The 21,399-nt window shown below is 39.2% G+C and overlaps 2 protein-coding genes across 2 annotated transcripts; both read right to left on the reverse strand.

Annotated features, from left to right (window-relative positions):
* On the reverse strand, nucleotides 1-12,694 carry LOC122069646 (protein disulfide isomerase-like 2-3). The gene is made up of 11 exons (XM_042633698.1): nucleotides 12,606-12,694; nucleotides 12,408-12,480; nucleotides 7,715-7,822; nucleotides 6,887-7,045; nucleotides 5,502-5,625; nucleotides 3,716-3,863; nucleotides 2,335-2,434; nucleotides 936-1,121; nucleotides 713-858; nucleotides 349-495; nucleotides 1-260 (listed from the first exon to the last, which is right to left on the reverse strand). Exons 1-11 carry the CDS (start codon nucleotides 12,692-12,694, stop codon nucleotides 92-94), a joined length of 1,449 nt encoding a protein of 482 aa, XP_042489632.1. The 3' UTR covers nucleotides 1-91.
* A 234-nt stretch (nucleotides 12,695-12,928) lies between these two features.
* Nucleotides 12,929-14,371, reverse strand: LOC122069650 (ethylene-responsive transcription factor 3-like). Its single transcript, XM_042633704.1, has one exon. The coding sequence runs from the start codon at nucleotides 14,072-14,074 to the stop codon at nucleotides 13,334-13,336; it is 741 nt and encodes a 246-aa protein (XP_042489638.1). The 5' UTR covers nucleotides 14,075-14,371; the 3' UTR covers nucleotides 12,929-13,333.
* Nucleotides 14,372-21,399: the final 7,028 nt, after the last annotated feature.

Genomic DNA, 21,399 nt, shown 5'->3' on the forward strand with positions numbered 1-21,399 from the left:
TTTACTTTAATTTCCCGTACAATCAAACATAGCCTACATCTTTCTTTTTCTCCATGTTTTCCCTCTCATTCCCTTATCTTCTCTGTACAGTTCACATATCTTCATCGTTGTCCTCCCCCATGAGCTCCTCAAGTGAAAACTCATCTTCTTCAAGTATTTCACCATCTTTACCATCCCAAGCTTCAGTCGTTGCGACCACAGGGGCATTCTCAAGAGGTAGAGTTCCCTTACCACCATGCCCAGCTTCCCTTACAAACTCCCTGCAAAACAAACCAATTATGTTTACTTTCATTCTTTCTCACAAAGTTTCCACATTCAACATGAAAGTATAAAGTGAAGTGAAATTACGTTATTTGGTCAAGCTGAAAAGCACTCCTGAGAGGGGCAAAAGCGCGTTTCTTCACATTAAGAGCTACCAAAGTTGGGAAACCATAGCCACCAACACCTACTTGCTTCTCTAGATCTGGTTGCTTACCAGCAGCTGCCCAAACAAAGCTGCAAAAGATACACAGTATTAGTTAGTTAAAGCTAATTCAGAAAAATGCTGGCCGACAATGAAGCTATAGATATCTCATGTTTCCTGGAAATAAACTGGAAATATTTAAGAATTTGATGCAGGTCATGATTTTAGTATCTGACAGACATGTTATGAAACCTCGACTTGATTCAGAGGGCCTTGAACTAAAGTGATCTGAACATCACTGAAACTTGCCTGTAAGGACTTCTTTTGAATTTCTCTGCAACTGATAACAAGAGCTCAAGGTACTTGTTCCTCCCCTCTGCCTTGGAGTCCAAAATGTCAGGAACAAAAGCAACAAAACAGATGGCAGCTGAGCTGCATCTCTCTTCCATCACATCCTACACAACACCAGGACGTGTTACTTCCATCAAACGCATAAACTCCATGATTACCATAAACGTTGGTGGCAAAGAGCATTTCTTAGAGGGCCAGTCAGCTCAGTCACTTCAGGAGGTGCTACATTCGTCTCTAGCTGTTCTAATGCAAATGTTTCAATAGCTGACGCAGCTCGTGCACCTTCATACGGGAAGGGGCTGTCTTTGTCAGCCCCAAAAACCATGATGGGGGGGAATCCTTCTACATTAAACCTGCTCATCAGAGACTGGCAAGCCACCCCATTAGATACACTACCATATAATGAGCAGGTACGCGAGATTCATCTTGACCTCTAACAACTACTCTTATGAGCTTTCACAGATGCACACAAATAAGTCCCAGACAGAGAGAGGAGAGTTTGCAAAGCATAGTTAACATTTCAGTTTTTCACTTGATCATTAAAATCTATTTTTCAAACCAAAATATGTTAGACTTGGTTCCCTCCCCTCCCGATAAACAACTACTCTTATGAGCTTTCACACATGCACAGAAACAAGGCCCAGACACACAGAGGAGAGCTTGCAAAGTATAGTTAACATTTCAGTTTTTGACTAGATCATTAGAATCTATTTTGCAAACCAAATTATGTTAAACTTGGTCCCCCCCCCCCCCCCCCCCCCCCCCCCACAATACATAACAACTCTTTATTAATCACTTGTAAGGAAAGCAAGTACGACTGAATAAGCCACAAGGTCACCCGCAACAAGCAACTGGCATCAATCCCATAAATTTTTAGACTAGTATTTTCCAGTAATTTTTTCCCCCATTTCATCTTGCTAATTTGCTAATATTGGGCTCAATAGTGCATACCATTACATCTAATGATATAGACCTCCTTGCTAAAATATTCATAAGAACAGTTGAACAGGTTGGGGACATGCATAACATGATGCTTTCCTCATGCTCCAAGGATCAGGATTGCCCTTAATGAAGTCCAACCTCGGGATCCAGAAGGCAAAAAAATCAGTAAGATCATACAATTCCAAATCATCTGGTTTTTATTGCAGCTTTACTTTCTCTCTCTTTTTCCTTTCTTTTTTAAATCACCTCTCAGAAACAGTAAAACTGTGTGATCACAATGACATTGACGTAATCATGCTGACTCGCATCTAAACAACATCTAAGGGGGACCAACCCAACAGGACCATTCCACGAGTCAGAAGACCCAAGAAAGTAAAATGATCAGAAATGAGACCAACTACAACAGTATAACTTTAATACTCATCAACATAGACAGTTAGGCTTGCCAGCTTCATAGAGAAGCATAAAGCTAAATTTCAGATAGGTCATAACTTCACAAGTTCCAAGCTAGAGCTAAAACCCATGCCCAATTAAAAGTTCACACCCTTGTTTGGGGTTAGGGGGAGGGGGGAGGGGATGGGTGGCAAGGGAGGGGATCTTGAAACAGAACCCAATGAACACCTAAGTCTCAAAGTTACCTTTTCTGAATCACAATCCACGTGACCCAGCTTCACCTTCCCCTTCAAGTTGTTTGCAGCTTTCTTCAACTCTGGTGCCAGCATCTTACAGTGTCCACACCTTGTGGGGGTAATGAAAGGGTGGGGGAATTAAAGCCAATAGAATTAAAATCTCAACAAAAAATTTCAAAATTTACAAACAAAATTCAAATCCAAAAGCAGTTGTGTGATATGTTAAAGAAAATAAGACGGAACAAAAAAAATTTTGATAGAACATTAAAGAATGTTAGTTGAAAATTAATTTTAATCCTTCTCCATAAGTAACTCTTTTACAGTCTACTCCATAAGTAACTCTTTTACAGTCTAATATTGAACAATTTTTAACTTCTGCTCTCTACCAAGTTCTCTCTGGATGTACAAGCACCTCAAAACACAGTTGTACCTGTTTTCAACTTATACCAACAATGGTTTTCAGTTTTATGGTTGAATTCTATTGAACAGTGTGCAGTACATCTCATCTCCACAGAAATCTAAGAGCAGGGATGGCATGTAATCAAAAGTTGAACCTTTCTAGAAAACATTTTGGATAAATTTTCATTTTATGGTGTACCCTTCAACCTCTAAAAGACTTGCACACCAATCGTGTTTCTCATACAAGAACTACTTAATTTTGCAGCTCATTAACAATCAAAGTGCTTCTATCTATTTGATTATCACATGATTATGCAAGTCACTTTCTTTCCTTTTGGAGACGATCTTCTTTTTGTCTGTCATATTTCACAACACAATGGGTCCACCACCACCTGAAATCTCCTGTCATTATATATAGCTTGAGTGCATTTTGAAGGACAGACACTCCCTTCTACTTATATGGTAAGTTTGAGTTGGAAAGCACTTTGCAAGGTGGCAGGAAAAAAAAAAAACGCTCTTCTTTGGTTTGTATGACCTAAAGACAGTCCTTTATTCATTTATTTATTGGAAAGTTCAAATCCCCCAAAACCAATTATACGGTGAGCTTTGCAGCTTGAGTGAGGTACAGAAACCAATCAGGTAGAAGGGTTTGATCATGCCTATATACCAGGTTTTTTTTTTTTTTTTTTTTGAAGGTTAGTTTATAGTCTGGTTATATTCAACTTTCTATTGTACAGTTTTTATTTTTCTCCCCACCCCCAAAGGTGCCAAAAGGTGGGTTGTAGGCTAGTTATTAATATGCAACAATCTGATATAGCTCAGTAGTTCTCACCTTACATGCACCAAAGAAGTTATTACGTAATATGCAATGTTTGAAATGTATAAGAGAAGACAAATCCAAAAATGACCTTAGTGTACAGATCGTGATGCAATCCCAAGATTTATTACCCAGAGAAACCACATGAAGTCACTATCAATGATAACCACTTACCACGGTGCAAAGAACTCAACGATCCAAAGATCTTTACTTTTAAGTACCATTTCATCAAAATTACGAGAAGTCAGTTCTACTGATGCACTAGGTTCAGATTTCTCACTTGATCCTCCTGCTGCCTTTCCATTTAATCTTTCAAAAGACCCTTAATCTGCAAGCAATTAAAGCCTCTTAGTGATGATGCACATAGTGAGCTTAAGAGGGAAAAGGCTATGCATAAGTAGAGATATAGACAACCAAGAAAGAAGACACAAACTACTTCCCAAATGGAAAGTTAGTAGATCCAAGAAAAAGGACTTTTGAAATGGTCCAAATATTTGTTTATGAAGGCAACAGGAGATAACTACCACATACAAGTATATTTAAAGTCAGATATATCATATTATTTTTTCTTTTTTCTTTTTTTTTTTTTGGGGGGGGGGGGTGCTAATGAGGGTTTCCAGGCCAATTACCCCGGGTCCAATCAATCCCACAATCACTGGACCGGGTCAATAGCAGGATTAACCGGAAAGCCAAATTAATCCTGTTGTGAGTGGCCCCAAAGGTGCTGCCAAGGTGATTTGCACAGGTAGTCGGAACATATCATATTCAAATAGCTCAGCTGTTGCTTGGATGCATGGACGCTAACGCGCAGTAATCTGGTTGCTGAGCACAATAGCGAACCTCTCATTCTAATTCAGTGCTCTCTGAATGGTGTGGGAAAGTTTCGCATCACACGGCTCACCAACTTGATCTTCCGCGGGAATAGTATGTCCAAAAGGGCCTGAAAAAAGAGGTAAGGTCTCACTTTCCTTTGCCAGTCAAGTGTATGGCAGATTGTACGGCATCTGCCATGTTAGGCCTCCCTTCTTCCCTTCACTACTGAAAGAGTCCACAGCCTTCCTGCTTTACTAAAAAAAATTGGGGCACACAGAGCTCAAATTAAGCATAAATATAAAAATGACCCCAGATGATCTATAAGTAGGATCCATATTGATTATGCACCAGATATATGTGGATCCATAATGATTATGCACCGGATATGGATCCACGTGCATGAAACTGGGATTCATGCAGATCCACACTGGATCTGAAAATTCAGCCAGATCCAATCACTGCCGTACAGTAACAAACTGCTTTTTTATTCAGGACTTGAGAATTTTATTGCAATAAGAGGAATCATACCAAAAGTAGAAGTCTAAGGTGTAAAGATTCACATGAAAAATACAAATTTTAGTTTGTAATAATATTTGGGGGTTAATTCTTTTGCTTGATATTCTGTTAAGAAAGGCCCCCTCACTGCCATAGATCTTCCTGTGGCAGCTTAATCGCTGCTGAAAGTCGGTGCAAAAGTGTCCAGATCACTAATTCAAAATCTATCTGGTAAGTTTAGCCTGAACTCATTTTTCACATGGCAACATATAAAGCTTTGGAAAATGGCTACAACTTTGGCAACGTATTTAATGATTGAACATACAAGGGTAATAGTTCAATACATGGTTGACCCAATGGTGAGTTTGACCTATGAACCTGCCACGTGGCTTAAAATGGTGGACCCTCCTTCATAATGACCTTTTCTCTAATGTTTAATTTGCATTTAGTTCTTTGTTCTTTACTCATCATATTTGTCACCATAGAAGAAAAAAAGGGATGCTTCTCATTTTTTACACCATTTTATTTTAATGCACAAAAAGGGGAGCTAATATAGCTGGAAGTAAGCAAAGGATCCAATGGTTAAAAAATGGGAGAGGGGGGAATAAGACAAAAAGAACACCTCAGCAAGAATGTCTGAATTTCAATACACTACAACGAACCTGCTGGAGTGCAAATTCTGCTATGGGTTTGACATCCCTCGCTCCTTGGTAATCTGCTGGAGGCTTTCCAGGTGCAAACACCTTTATGGTTGGAAACCCTCTAATTCCATACTCCTACATAAAACAAAAGACAAAGCACTAAAGGTGATAAATCATGCATACAAAATCTTCTAAGAATGGGCTATCAGAGTGAGAGAGCACAAAAGGTTAGAAAACAAGGCAACAAAACCAAAATACAAGTTACACAGAAAACATGTTTACATTATGTACAGTTATACTAGTACAAATGACACTTCCTAACAACAAACAATGTCATAACCTCAAGAGATCATTCTACTAACGCACTTCTTTTCTACCATTAGCACACTATACATCTGCATTTACCTGGTTGGACCAGCATGACCGGCTTTGGAAACCAAGGGTCAAGAAGAACAAGTCCAATCCAAGGTTTTGGTTCAACAAGGATTGGAAATAACTAGTAGCTTATTTTGCCTTTTATTTCCAGATTTGAATGTAGGATTTAGGATTTATTTCCTTGCATTAGTTTCCTTTTATAGTTGCTTCCTAGTTTAGGCTAGATACTATGTTAGTAGAGTTTCTAATTTCATGTCTTTACGTTTCTATAAATTGGCTGTAACCAATGAAAGACTTAGAATGAAATAATTTGAATGAGAATTTGTTACAATTTGCGCTTTGTGCTTTGTGCTTTGTGCTTTGTGCTTTGTGCTTTGTGCTTTGTGCTTTCTGTGCTTCCCCTCCCCCCCCCCCCCTCTGCTATTCTGATTTTCCCTTTCTTCCCTAAGCCCCTCCATCAGAAGGAGGGAGGAGGGCAAGATTTTCTGCAGAACAAATGCATATTAACTAGAGTAATAACTAAGCAATTGTCTACAAGGAAAAGATGCTTATTATACAGATACAGACATTTTTTAGTCTGAAGGTTTCAGAGTTGCCAAGTCAAGCACTGTGGCACATGTCCACCTCATGTGCACAGGGCTTTTTGGTTGAAAAGATAATATGAACTCTGTAAGCTGCTATTCTTTTTCCCATTTTTCCTGCTTATATTATTAAAAATATATTATGAGCTCTATAAGCTACTATTTTTTTTCCCAGATCTTTTCCTACTTATAAGACACCCTAACACTTCGACTAAAGGGATTACACTCAAGTCAATGACAATATACTATGGGCTATGCAAGTATTTGTATATAAAATTTGAAAAGGAGGAAACATATAAACATTTTTCTCTGTTATTCCATCATTATCAGCGAGTTCAGAATCTCATTTAACAAATAAGAGAAAGAATCATCACAAATTGAAGTTTCTAAGTAAAATTTTGCAGTCAACAGAAGTCAAGATAATGATCAATGTATTACACCTGAGCAAGAGACTTGTGTGTATCAGCATCAAGAGCTACCACAGTAGCAACACCCTTCAACACAGTGGCTGTCTTCTCCCATATAGGCGTCAGAGCTTGACAATGACCACACCATGGCGCAAAGAACTCAACAAGTACAAGTCCATTTGAATTTAAAACCTGAGAAAATTCCCAAACACTATTAGAAGGCAACCTACGAATGAAGAAATTGGAATCATTCCCACAATTAAACCAGTCACAATGTTCTAGACAAGCAGTTTTAGATAAGAAACTCGAAAGTGTACCTATATATGTAATTTAAATTTTTCTCAGATAACTTTTATAATTTTCTGAAACTAACAGAAATCTGTAACCAGATCGAGTGAACAACTAATCAACCCCACAAGATAGCCTCGTTAATGTTCTTGGGTGCATTATTAATACTAAACCTACTGTAAACCTGAATGATCTTATTAAAACATGGAATTTGCTAAATGATCCGACAGGAATTGACATTTTCATTTTTGAACGGTTTTGGCGGGGACCAGAGGATATTGAACTTCCAATTTCTCAATATAGCCACAAAAGTCGAGTGAGGTGAAGATTTGCAGTTTAAACCACAACCCAGATTTAGAATCTTACCAAAGAAAGCTCGTTGCTTGAAATCAGTTAACTGATAGATCTCGACGCCCACTCTACACATTTGGTAAACAAACTAGCAAAGCAATCGATCCAATGGGCAGTATTTATTGGTGATTTCGAGGGATTGAAAGCGTTTTTAATTGTGAAAATTGACGGAGTATCTGAAAACAAATAAGATTTAAAATGGAAACGATAGATCGAGATTACCTTGGACTTGAAGTTCGATGGATTAAGTTGAACCACAGGAGATGAGGGCCCGTAGAGTGCACCTACATTAGCTCCGAGTTGAAGAAATAATAAGAGGAGCGATCCAAGTTACAGATGACGAAGACATTCTCTCTCTCTCTCTCTCTCTCTCTCTCCGCCAAATGAAGAACGGAACATAATTTCATAAACCACTGGACACTCAGATTTTAGCTTTCATAACTCTTGGGTCCGAGCAAGAGCCGCACAGAGACACATGGCATCCAATGCTAAATTGCCACGTGTTTCGTTGGGTATTCGTTGCCTTTTATAAACGCGACGCATCAACGGTAAGGGACTTATTAAGCTCTGGGCTCATACTGGCGGGGAATCCGATCACGATGATCAGGCCAAGGCTTTTCCGGTAGGAATGTCAATCGGTTGGTTTGTTTCGGTTTTCGCCCGATTGAATCAGTTTCAACCTAGGAATGAGAGAAATCAAAACTAATCTGTTAATGAACTTTAGTTTTTTCAGATTTGGTTTTAGTTTATTTTGATTTTTTAATATCAAATTAATATCGATTTAGATCGATTTATTATTGGGCTTGAACCATAATAAAATTTTACATTCATAACTTATAGTGAAAAGATTTGACGAAAAAAATTACTTTAAATTTATGATTAAACCATAATTTATCGTTGTAGGGGAAAGATAACTAATATTGAAACCATCAATAACAAATTACTAAGAAGATAACTAATATTGAAATCACAAATGGATAGTCAATTCACCAATTTCTAGTCTCATAATAATTTATTTTTTTATTTGTTTCATTTGGTTTGGTTTCGGTTTAGGTCGGTTTCCAGCCAATCCCAACATACCTTAGTCCAAAACCAATCCAGTAAGGATCGGTTTGGTTCCATTCCGATTTTATCGGTCTGTTTCTATCAGTTTTATCGGTTTGGGCTAGGTTTTGACACCCCTACTCCCGTGTATAGAGGCAGGTCGGTTAGGGCCTTGGCCAGTCCAGCCTTCCTAAGTAAAACATGGATGGAAAATGTGTTCTCTAACCTCTTAGGTATTATAACTTTTTTTTTTTTTTTTTTAAATGACGGATATCTAGGCCTCTTGCCTGATTAGTCCTATAGGTCCATACTAACCCCACAAGCGCATGAATCGGGTCATACCGGGGTTGTTGGGGTAGTATACCTGACACCATATGTGTCTCTCTCTTTCTGCCTCACATGAAATGACTTCACTATTTCAATATAGGATGCAATTTTTTCATATTTCGATTAAATGATGCATAATGTTCTTACTTCTGACTGGCAATAATTTTGAAAACTCTATTGTATTTTTTTTTTTCATGTTAGTCCTATTAGTCCCAAATCGATTATGAATGTGATATCCCTTTCTTCGTATTGTGATCATAGTTTAAATGGTTTGAACATGAACTTGAATCAGTTTTTTGGTTTTCTATTCTGTTTTCACTTAATCAGAGGGGTTGGGATTTTACTTTGCTAGACCTTCGAGTAGGACAAGATTTACCCAAAAAAAATAGGAAAAGATTTTGGGTTTGGGCTTTGGCTTTGACATCAACTTTGTTTTGGGTTCTCTATTTCTATTCGGGCCTAAGTTTCCTTTTCAGATTTGGCCAGTTTTGGGTATGGATACTTCAATTGGACCATGGCCTTCTGTTTGGGTTTGGTCTCCATTTCATATATGGTCATGTGTAAGGCAACGGGCTGGTTGTTTGGAGGCCCATCCAGTGTGTTTAGTTCAGTTAATTTAGAGTTAAATTTGTACATCTTACCATGTTTAGAGTTAAATTTTAAAAAGTATTACTATGTGATAGTTTTAAGAGATTTGTATATTTAAATCAATCTAAATTTCTTTTTGATTTAATCAATTTACTTATTGCATCATATAATTTAGACACTTGGTTTAAGGTTACACACATGTCATTGTACCAATTTTAGGACTACTTAGTTAGGTATAAACAAAGAATGATCAAACAGATTATCGGCCTCAGGATCGGATGACTGAGTGTTAACACTTTCTTAGTTTATCACTTTGACGCTTGCTCAAGACTCTAGTGCAAACTAGTATTATCCATTGAGTAATTAGTCTATCCCTTAGTTGGGGAGACATATATGGGTCCCAGACCTTTTCTAGGTGGCGACTTCCATTTTATCATTTTGTTTATCGTTCCCCATGGCATCTTTTTAGAATTACGGGGTAGGTTAGTGAAGGTCCATTGTACCTACACCCTTCCTCTTCAATTTTATGGTTATCAAATATGATTTTCTATTCTCTTCCAATTCAGATTATATGGTTATCAGATAGGGTATTTAGCATAGTTAGTAAGTTCGGAACAACAATAAACCCTAGCACTTCTAACGAATCTCTAAGGATGGCTATGTCTTCTTCTTCTTCCCTTTTTTTTTTTTTTTTAACTGAGAACAAGTGGATGGATTACATTTCTAGGCTTGGAAGATTTTTTTTTTTTTTAACTTCCATTCCAACAAGAGTTGAAATAGATCGAAACAATCTCTGACGCAAATTGTTAGGGTTTATCTGGATCTTAACAGGACTTAAAATCAGCAATGATATCAATTTCTTAGAGACATTTTATTGTTTTAGATGGACTCAAAGCAAAGTATTTTCTGCAAGTCTCCAACAATATAGCTGCACGATTGAAGATTATCTAAATGATAATTTTGGTCTAAGATTGGGTAATGGGTAGCCATTGGAGTAAATGTAGAAGAAATATTCTCATTTGAACTATATTGAATATAAATTTTAGGGAGAGGGATAGGTATGCCACCGATATCAAGTATGCTAGCGGATAGCACCAATAGGAACACATGATGGAGTATCATTCAGGAATGATATGAGGGTCATTTCAAAAAAAGGGAAGAGAGAACGGACACAATGGGTGCTAGCATACTTGATATCGGCAGCATACCCAACCTTTTCCCTAAATTTTATTACAAAATTATAGAGGAAATAAACTTAATCCCATCTGCAAACTAGATTGGCATTTAGAATATGATAGGTTTAGTTCCTGTAAGATTTTGTAATGAAAATCTATATGCAACATAGTTCAAATGAAATTAATGGAAAAAGAATCTTAAAAGTGAATTTTTTTCTTTTAAACCTCAATTACCATGAGAAAAATATCTTTGCTCTAGAAGGATAAAGTGATATCATAGTTCTTGGCCCATTTTCACTCCTTGACTATCTGCAATTTATAATTCGGGTTCCTTGCGTTGGTCTCGCGTTAATACATAGGCTATTTTTTACTATTTTATAAATAAATAAATAAAATAAAATAAAAGGTTAATCAAATTATCATCTCTAGGATTCCTAGTGGTTCAAGGGAAATAAAGAAAGGAGGATAGGATCCACCAATAGTACTGAGTTGGGTGAAATTGGTTGAACCACCAATTATATTTGAAGTGTTGAACCAGAAAATCAGGGTTAGACGTGCTTGAAGAATTAATCATTCCTTTTAAACCCATGATCCATGCTCTCTTTCTTCCCATTCACCTTATGCCCTTTTGCCTTTGCCTTTGCCTTTGCCTTTGCCATGGTTGCTATTATTCTTCATTATTTCCTTTGTCTTTTGGTATAAGTAGAGTCTCATGACATGATCTCTGTGATCCAAAATACATTATAGGTACAAAGCATAACCACATAATAGGTAGTTTTGGGGGGATAATGATTCAGAAAGCTCATTTTATTCCAAATGAATGAATGTCAAATTTGATGGATGGAAGGGTTTGATAATTGTTTTTCCTTTAATCATTATTGGTAGTTAGTGGGCAAAGCCAAACGGGTTAGATGCGTGGGTTATTAAACTCGGATCGGGGTAAAGTTGTTCGCCACTCAGTGTGAAGAGAGGATCTTTTCATCCAAAGTGATTTAACGTTATTATTTAACTCGTGAAATAGTGAATGTTCATCGACTCTAATACACTTTCTCACTTCATTAGGAGGGTCAGATCCTGTGGATTAAGAGGCTCGCTTTTTACCATTGAGAGGAGACTTAGATTAGATTTCTAAAGTTAAAACAGTTGAATTATTTGCATACCATCGTTGTCATGTCTCTAACTATTTGTTGTTCAACTTCATTACCATACAAATAGCTAAGTTGTAACCATTTCAAACATTGAAGTTAAGGCCAAAACTGAAACTAATTAAAGCTCAAAATTTTAAGCAAAGAAAATGTATCAACAAGAGAATTCTTAGAGAAGTTATTGGTTTCGCCCATCCCCTATCATGGAAGGCTCTGTTAACCACAGATACATCGGATTTGCCATATTCTACTGTTTGGTTTCTTGTTTTGATAAACATTGAAACCCTGTCTAACTCATGTCTTCTATCTGAATGAATAATTGTTTACCAAAAAAATGAGAATTCTTATTTCTCATAATTATCAACTATGGAGATTTGAAATTTATAATTTCTAGTAGCCGGTTAATTAGAAAAATAAAATAAAAAATCTAGTGTTGAATACTAAAATTAAAACTTTATAAGTGCCGCATTTAGTCCAATGGTAAGGTATGAAAGTTACGACTTGATAATCAAGCCATGGACCTCTCAACGTTGGCTATGACTGCATAGTTCCACCCATTCAGTTCCAAATTTTTTCAAACCTGGACGCGGCTCACCTAAGAAACTATTACTTAAAGGGAAGGTAATAAGTAATAACCACAAGCGTGAACGCACCACCACCACCACCACCACCATCATGTGCAATAATAAATGGATTGACCTGGCAATCTCTGCAATTTACTCAAGATTCAAGAACAGGCACAATGCGCACTTCTACTATGACAGATTAAGAGTAATACAGATGAGATTTCTGGGTTTGGTTTGGTTTGAATCATTTGTTAATGGTGCCATCTACCTCGCACAATCCTGATTCCCTGAATTGCTATTTATGACTGGTCCCCTGTTCTTACTTTCTACAGATGGACAAATAGAAGCTCTTCTCATCGCTCTCAAGAAAGGTTACCCAATTATATTGGCTCCAGGATTGCCTGAGTTCTCAAAGATACTACAATGTGGTTCACAATAAGTCACCCAACCCAAATCTCCATTACTGACCAAAAGATATGAAGAAAATTACCCATTGTTGTTCTTCTCTAGTAGTTGCATCAGAATCACAAACAAAATAATACAGTAATATACTTGAGAAATTAGAGATAGGAGGTTAAGGAAGATGGCAGGTAGAGATTTCAATTTCTCTTTCTCATTCATTGAATTAGAATTTTTTCTTTTCTTTTCTTTTGTACAACACAGAAGATGGGTAAGATGCAACAGATCGGCAGACCAAGACTCCAGGCCAGATCCGATCCCCCCCACCCCACCCCCACCCCCACCATGATTAACCTCAACAATAGAGACCAGACTTCAAGCCCATGAAGTTGAAGAAAGCTCCAACAGATCACAGACGCTTATACTAGCAAAGAAACCCCCCAAATCAAGCGACCGATTCATTACCAAGATGAACGATAATCATCATTAACTATGTATTTCGATTAAGGGAGAAGGGAAAGTCGTGAAGAGTTGAAAAAGGAAAAAATGAAAGAAGAAAAAGAATTGTAGACCCAGATGCAGAAATCCATTGAAGCATCAGAGACATAAAGCAGTGCTCTGGAAATCGTCACTAGTAACGACGACGTCGACATCCAACGGTGGTAGATTGAGGTCGAAAGGCAAGGGTCTACGCAAGGAAGAAGAGGCAATATCACCGTCGCCATCGATAACCGAGGAAGAGGAGTCACAGTCGCTGTGGCAATCGTCAGGGAGGACGGGCGGTGACAGAAGGTGCTGGCGGCGGTGTTGCGATCTGGCACTGGCAGTAGCAACCAGAGTAGAAGACGAAAGCTTGGGCCCGCTGAAGGACTCGACAGTGCTGCTTAGGTTGCTCGTCGTAGGCCTCTGAGGCGGAGGGTGTTGATGCTGGTTGTGCAGTTGTGGATGAGGAGGGTAGTTAAGGTCGCTGGGGTTGTTGTGTTGAAACGCAAGGGAGTTGCGGTGGAGATGGGGAGGAGCAGGAGGAGGGTGAGGAGATGAGGAAGAGAGAGGGTCGAAAGGGAAGTTGGTCTTAGCCTTGGGGCCACGGAGGGTTCTGGCGGCCGCGTCGTAGGCACGAGCAGCGTCTTCGGCAGAGTCAAAGGTGCCAAGCCACACACGTGTTTTCTTCCATGGGTCTCTGATCTCCGCTGCAAATCTACCCCACGGTCTCTTCCGTACCCCTCTGAATCTCATCTCTTTCCCTACGTTCTTTGACCCTCCTCCTCCTGATCCAATCGCCGCCGCCGCCGCCGCTGCCGTTGCCGTTGCCGCTGTGGTACCCCTCCCTCTCCGCATGGCCTCGGCTAAGGGGAGCCGGTAGAAAACCAAGAGATTCAGAGAAGTTGAATACTTCAAAGGAGATTAAATCTGCTCCGCAGAGAGAGAGAGAGAGAGAGAGAGAGAGAGAGAGGGTTGGGGGAAGTTGGGAAGCTTTGGATGTTGGAGGTTAAAGGGAGGATTAGTTCAGATTGGGTTGGGTTGGGTGATGAGGTTTGAGGGGAATCCGTGCCTTGAAATCTGGCCTCCACCTTCTTAACAACTCTCTCTCCCTCTCTCTCTTCTTTCCTCCTTCCTTTCTCTCTCTCTCTCTCTATAGCTTCCTTCCTCCTACCTTCCTCTTTTCTCTTTTCTTTCTCGATTTCTATACCATCTCACGCCCCCACACGGACCGACCTGATTGCTTCTCTGTTCGCTTTGTTTCTTTTTGTTTCCTTATTATTTTTTTGTGTAATGAAAATGAAATGACATAAACGCCCTCTCTGTCATTTTTTAAAACAAAACTTTTTCTTTTTGTCTTTTGGCGCTACCGCGCTAGTGCCGCGAAAGGGAAAAGGATATGGATTTTTAACCACCCCCCCCCCTTTTTTTTTTTTTTTAAATCATCTTCATGGTTGAATGAGAAACGTACCCTTCTTTTAAAAAATGGGAAAAATAATTTAGACAATAAATGTTGGGGAATTACATGATTACCCACTTTTGGGTTTCTCTTTACAAAATTACCCACAAAAAGTTTTGGTCAACAAAAATACCCAAAATTAGGTTTGGGTTTACAAAACTACTCAAAACAGTGATTCTCCTTCCTCTGCCTATTTGTTTTGTCATTTTTACCCCTGGCCAAGGTTGTAGCATGGCCTGATGGAGGCCGAGGTAGCAGCCCGGCTTGATGGAAGCGGAGGTGATAGCTCGGCCTGACGGAGGCCGAGGTGGAGCACGGCATGACGGTGGCGAGGTTCAGCACGGCTTTACGAAGGCAGATGGGAGCGCGGCCTGATGGAGGCCGAGGTGAAAGCACGGCCTGATGGAGGAGGAGGTGGAGCATGGACTGATGGAGGCCTAGGTTCAGCACGGCTTTACGGAGGCAGAGGTGGAGCGCGGGCTACCCCCTCGGCCTCCATCAGGCCTCGCTATCACCTCGGCTTCAATCAGGCCGGGCTGTCACCTCGGCCTCCATCAGGCCGTGCTACAACCTAAGCCAGGGGTAAAAATGACAAAACAAATAGGCAGAGGAAGGAGAATCACTATTTTGGGTAGTTTTGTAAACCCAAACCTAATTTTGGATATTTTTGTTGACAAAAACGCTTTGTGGGTAATTTTGTAAAGGGAAACCCAAAAGTGGATAATCATGTAATCTTCCCATAAATGTTTTTGGTAGGATATAATTTGGACAACACCAATCTAATACAAAATTGCAGCGGGCACCCTCCTCTTCACCCAGTTAGAACCCTTGAAATGTCCTAAATATCCTTATTATTTATAGGTTTTTTGTAATCTCCCTCCACACCAAAAATTATTGGTGTAAGTTTGACCTTTATATAATTCGGATCTGTCCAGACCCTAGTTAACAATTCGGCCGAATAATTCGCTAATTATTCGGCCGAACATAATTTTTTCGAATTAAATAAAAAATTTTGACAGAATCCAAATTAAAAATAAAATTCGGTAAAAAACGCCCTTTTTACTAATTTGATTTTAAAACACGAATAATTCGGGCCGAATCGAATTAAACCGAATTATTCGGTCCACTTAAAAAAAAAAAAAAAAAACAAACAACAACAAAAGCCATTAAGACCCACGGTACCCACACCGAAATAGTTTTTTTTTTTTTCATCTTCTTCTCCCCCAAATTTTCGCCTCTTTCTTCCCATCTTTTTTCTCCACCTAATTATTCTGTAACAATCCTACGAATCTACTCTTTGTTTCATTTCTTTCTCATAACTTCATCAGTTCATCCTAAGATAGGGGAGATATCAAGCCTTGATGGATAATTTGAGGTTCTAGGGGACTAGGACAGATTCATATCGTCATATCAATTAATCTTCTTTTATATTGTTGCTTTAATTTTGAAAAATTAGTGCGTCTTAGTGCGATATAGGTCTTGTAAACCCAAGCAAAAGGATAGTGAAAATTTTTTGTGGCCAATTTATTTATTTGTTTTATTATAGTTGTAATCTTGCTTTCACTATTTTTGGGCCAAATCTATTTCATGAGCAGAAATTGGATTACAATAACCATTACTTCCATCGCTCAATGACAATTTTTTCATAATTTTTTACTTTATTGTGTAAAGTAATTTGCTCTTTCTAAATATACAAATCAAGTTAATAACTTGATAAATAAAAAATATACAATAAACTATAAAAATAATATCCGAATTTTTTGCCCGACTTTTATTTTTTTAATCTAATAATTCTCGAAATCGAATCCGACTCTGATTTTTATTTTGTCCGCTTTTTTTATCGAATCCTTAAATTAACCAATCGAATTATTTCAAATAATTCTCCACCCGAATAATTCCCGAATCCGTATTTGTTAACTATGGTCCAGACTCGTCCTAAATCAGAATAGGACTTGTGCTAAGATCTCTTATCATAAGGTGGGATAGGATTGAAAAACACAGACCCTAGGTCAGGGTTGAGCCAAGCCCTAGGCGTCAACTTAGGCTTGGCCCAACCTAGCCCTGATTTTTATCTCGGTTTATGTAATATAATTTAGGGTTATCATCATATCCTTTTATTCTCCATAATAAAACTTTGGTCATGTTTTTACGGGGGAAAAAAAAAATTAGGCCATGTTTCCTAATCATCTATTATTGTGTTCTAGTTCATGATTCTAATTGTGTGTTGATGATCTGACCTTTGGTGTTTTTTTTTTTTTTTTTTTCCTTTTTAAATTTAAAAGACACATGGCAAAAACATGTTCATCAGGGTTAGCTCGACCTTAGAAAAAATAGGGCTAATAAGAGCCAACTCGGCCCAATCAAGATCAATTAGGGCAAGGCCAGGTTGGACCTAGACATGAACCCAGCAAGGTTGGTTTGGGTCTGGGTTGAGTTTTGAGGACCTAGGGTTGGGCAGGGTTTTAGAAACCTGGCCCAACCCGACCTTGTTTCACCCTATCAAAAATCGTATATGAGCGTTGGAGGGAAATCTAATATAAATAAATATATATATATATATATATAGGAAAAAAGAACACTACTTGATCATGTGTTTCTTAAGCCCAAACACAAAAGTTTACAAAATTACTACTCCATCCAACATGGATTCAAGAATCTCATCCATATTAATGCTCAAACACACTCTCATGTGCCCCTACAAGGGGGCAAGGGCCACACAATCATGTAGTGATCTATTTACCATATATTTATTTCAGGCTAAAGATCATTTCATGATCACGTGATCAAGTGGTCCCTACACCAGCATGGTGCCAACGAGAGCGTTTTCAAGGGTATCAATACTCAGGGGATTTTTTTTATTTCATAAAAGGTGTCAGAGTGCAGTAGTCACGCGACTTGGCAACTTTCTTATTCCAATATATTTTTTATGAATATATATGGGAGAAAGAACGCTACCAAGTTGCGCAATGTACGCTAGCACCTCTATCTGTCTATTTATATCCCCCTTTATTTGAACCATATTGTGGGAGGAGAAAGATAGACATAGGAAGACACTAGTGTATGCTACATGTAGTTGGACAGGGGACTCAATCCCAATATATATATATATATTTATGGGAAAGTGTTTTTTGTCTATGAGGGTGGCCTACACCAAGGCTCTTAGTGTCTTCTCCGCCTCCAATCAGGGTCAAAGGTGTCATTTCATAAGGAAAGAGAAGAGAGTTAGACACAAGGCAGCACTGGTGTAGGCCACGCTCCCAAACAACAAACTTCTCTCTTATAATTATGACAATATCATTGTCTGGTCTGGTCATATAGCCCTCGCACCAATCCGAGGGCCAATGAGAGCACGTTGGGGCATAAACATAAATGAGTTTATTTCACAAGGGGTGGGGCAATAATTTCATGTGTCCCACTGTTTGGATGCAAGGGCTACAGAAACATGCAACTTTATTTTTTCCTATATTTATGTAGGGAAGTGATTCTTCATCCAAGAGTGCAGCCTATGCCAACACTCCATATGCCTATCTCTCTTCTCCCTAAAACCAGGGGTAGATATGTCTCTTCACAAGGGAGGAGAGAGATATACTAATGGAAGCACAGGCATAGGTAATGTTCCCAAACAAAATTCTTTTTCTCATTTGTTTATTCAAAATAAGATAATAATAAGAAGAAAGGAGAGAGATCACTCAGGCAAAGAGTATTGGCCCTATAGATGGAATGTGAGAGGCCATGCATAGGAATCTACGCACTTACAATTTTTCATTCCTAATAAAGAACATTAAATTGCAAGAAGTCAAGTAATGGTTTGGAGTGTTTTTGGAATAAAAAAATATGGGAGAGGGATAGGTATGCTAGCGTATTACCTAGAAATTAGTTAGTGGGATATTAGCCGTAAGATTTGATCAACTTGAATTAAATTGTTGGATGGAGAGAAGATATACAAACTTTCAATCCACTATTGCTACACCTTTCCTCTCCCTCATTCTCCCTCTCTCTCTCTCTCTCTCTCTCTCTCTCTCTCTGAGTCGGAAAAGCCATTCCTTTTACCAGATCCAACCAGAGAAAGCGAACTCCGGTGGGATCTCCAGACAAAGAGAACAAGCGAAGTTCTTCTGTCGCTAAAAGCCTCTCACCATTATCTGAAATCAAAGCTCTATTAGAGCGTGATTGGAGCCCCTCTCCTCCATTTAACTAAAAGCCAAACCTACATTATTTCTCTCTCTCAAGCGGCTCTCAAGTTGGGGAAGGAAGACTAAAATTGTTCAGCCTCCAGTGTTTAGGGTTTAGGCTTTCCCCCTAAAATCGTTTGACGTGAATGAAACTATAATTGGGGACGAATACAAGCAAAAGCTTTTTTGTTCAAAGAATCAACCCTCAACGGATGAGGATGAACCCACTATGAAAAACAACGATCTTATTCTTTCTTTCTCTTTCTCCAATCTCCATTCAATCCTTTTTTGAAAGGTTAGAAATCGAGTAAAATGAGTGGTTCAGATCTTCTCTGCCTTCTCTCTCTCTCTCTCTCTCTCTCTCTCTCTCTCTCTTAACTTGCATTCCTCTTTGTCCTCATCTATAAATCCTCTGTGAAACTTTCAATTTCTGTGCGTTTCATCTTCCTCTCTAAAGCTTGATTCGTCCACCCATTTCTTATTTAGCCATGGCGATCGCTAATCTGCGTTTTGTCTGCTCCGATAATTCTACAATTGAAGAAGCTATCATGCCTTCTTTGTCATCGTCGTCATCGTCTTCATCGATCCCTTCTTTGCCTCCACCACTTGCACTTTTGACTCAAGAGAAGTTGAAATAAATCGCTAATTTTCGAGTCAGGGATTGTTTTGAGGCTCGAAACTGCTCGACGGCTAAGTATGTGGTTGAGCAAATAGGGGATCTGCTACACGAGGGGAAGCCAGAGATAGTGAGGGAGAATAAGAGTGAAGGTAGAAGGTCAGTGCTAGGTAGGTTAGGTAAGACAACAAGTACCTAACAGTATTAATATAATCTATCTAATCCAATGGTTTACATTCACTAGCATACCCAATTCCTGGGTAACTCGCTAGCATTCCTATCCTTTTCCCAAAAAATATATATGTAAAACAATTTAGGGTGACTGGTAGCAGTGCTTAAGCGTCCATTCCAAATAAACACCACAATTAATTTTGTACATTGATCTTTTGATAATTAATCCAAGTTGTCGTTGCCTTCATGCCTCTATTAGGGCTTTCTACTTCTACATATGGTTCCCTGTTTTGTACATTTGCCAGAGGAGGCCACCACTGGTGCTGGCTTCACTCCAATGACAGTGCCACTGAAGGTGATGGTGGCCGTCGGAACAGAAGAAGAAGAACAGCAAACTTTGACTGCATCACCTTCTTTGGCGCCTACTGCACAGGCAGGGATGAGATGAGTATCGCCCACAAGACCTTCACCATTCGATGCCCCATCGAGAGAATTCTCCATAAAAAGTGAAGCAGAAAGTACTCCCGATTTGCCAGGGTAAACCAGTGGGAACATTTTTCCTTACCGCAGTTTACCAGTCATTCAGTGCTGAAACTATCCAAATCTCCTCTTATGATCTTATCTTATCTAGGATTTTATGGGAAATCCCCGAACAGGTAGGGAGAGAAATTAGACTGAGAAAAAATAGTTTGGGGAGCTCAGGATCTGGAGAAATCAAGGAAGGAATGGCAGGAATTCATGATCTCCCCGTTGTGATACTATCAAACGTGTTCGCCACGGTTGAGGACACCAAAAGCCGCAATTCCATGTCTCTAGTTTCTCACAGATGGAGGATTCTGGAGCGCCAGACCCCATCTTGATCCCAGATTGCTTCAGGACAGTCACCAATCTCAACCTCTCTCTCATCTCTCCTTGGGGTCATTCCCTTTTCGATTCCTCCCTTTTCCCAGAACTCCTCGCCCAAAAGCTTTCCCTTTCCTTTCCCTCTGTCACCTCTCTAACTGTCTATGCCCGCACCCATCACACACTCCACATCCTCGCCCCTCATTGACCTAACCTCCGCCATGTCAAGCTCGTTCTGGCACAGCCAGTCCCCCCACGGGACTGACATTTTCCCTTTGTTCTGTCCTTCTCTCTCTTCCCTTGATTTCTCCCACTTCTACTGCTGGATCGAAGATATCCCTACCACCCTCCAAGCATTGCTTCCGTCCATCACCGAGAATTATATCGGCCGAAAAATTTCGATCGATAGTAAGCTATGGTGTGAGGTTAGTTACAGACATTCCGTTGGGAGTTGGGACCATCGTTACCAGTAGAGGAGGAGACGAATACCCCTGGATGGTAAACCGAAATAACTAGTAATCAGTTGAAAATAAAGAACGGTTCAAATTATGTCATATCAGTTGAAAATAAAGAACGGTTCAAATTATGTCATATAAGATCAACGGTTGAAAATAAAAGTGATGCTTATATGAAGTGAACGGTTAAGCGCTGCTACCACTTAGCCAACAATTGAAGCGGATCATTCTGGGAAACTTTGCCCCTATGGTAACTTTTTCTTTTTTATTATTGTAACATGCCCCTATGGTAACTGGGCATGTGTAAAAAGATGGAGGGTTGTAGGCTTAGCATGTGCGGAGATTGTGAAGGCATTAATAACACCATAAATATAAGAGAAAATATAAATAATTTCTGCTGCTGACATCGCAGGGCCGCAGAGGGCACAGGCTGCCGGCTTGGGTTGCCCGCTAGGCTGCTATCCTCG

This window comes from Macadamia integrifolia, unplaced genomic scaffold, assembly GCF_013358625.1.
Source record: "Macadamia integrifolia cultivar HAES 741 unplaced genomic scaffold, SCU_Mint_v3 scaffold688, whole genome shotgun sequence".
NCBI classification, from domain to species: Eukaryota; Viridiplantae; Streptophyta; class Magnoliopsida; order Proteales; family Proteaceae; genus Macadamia; species Macadamia integrifolia.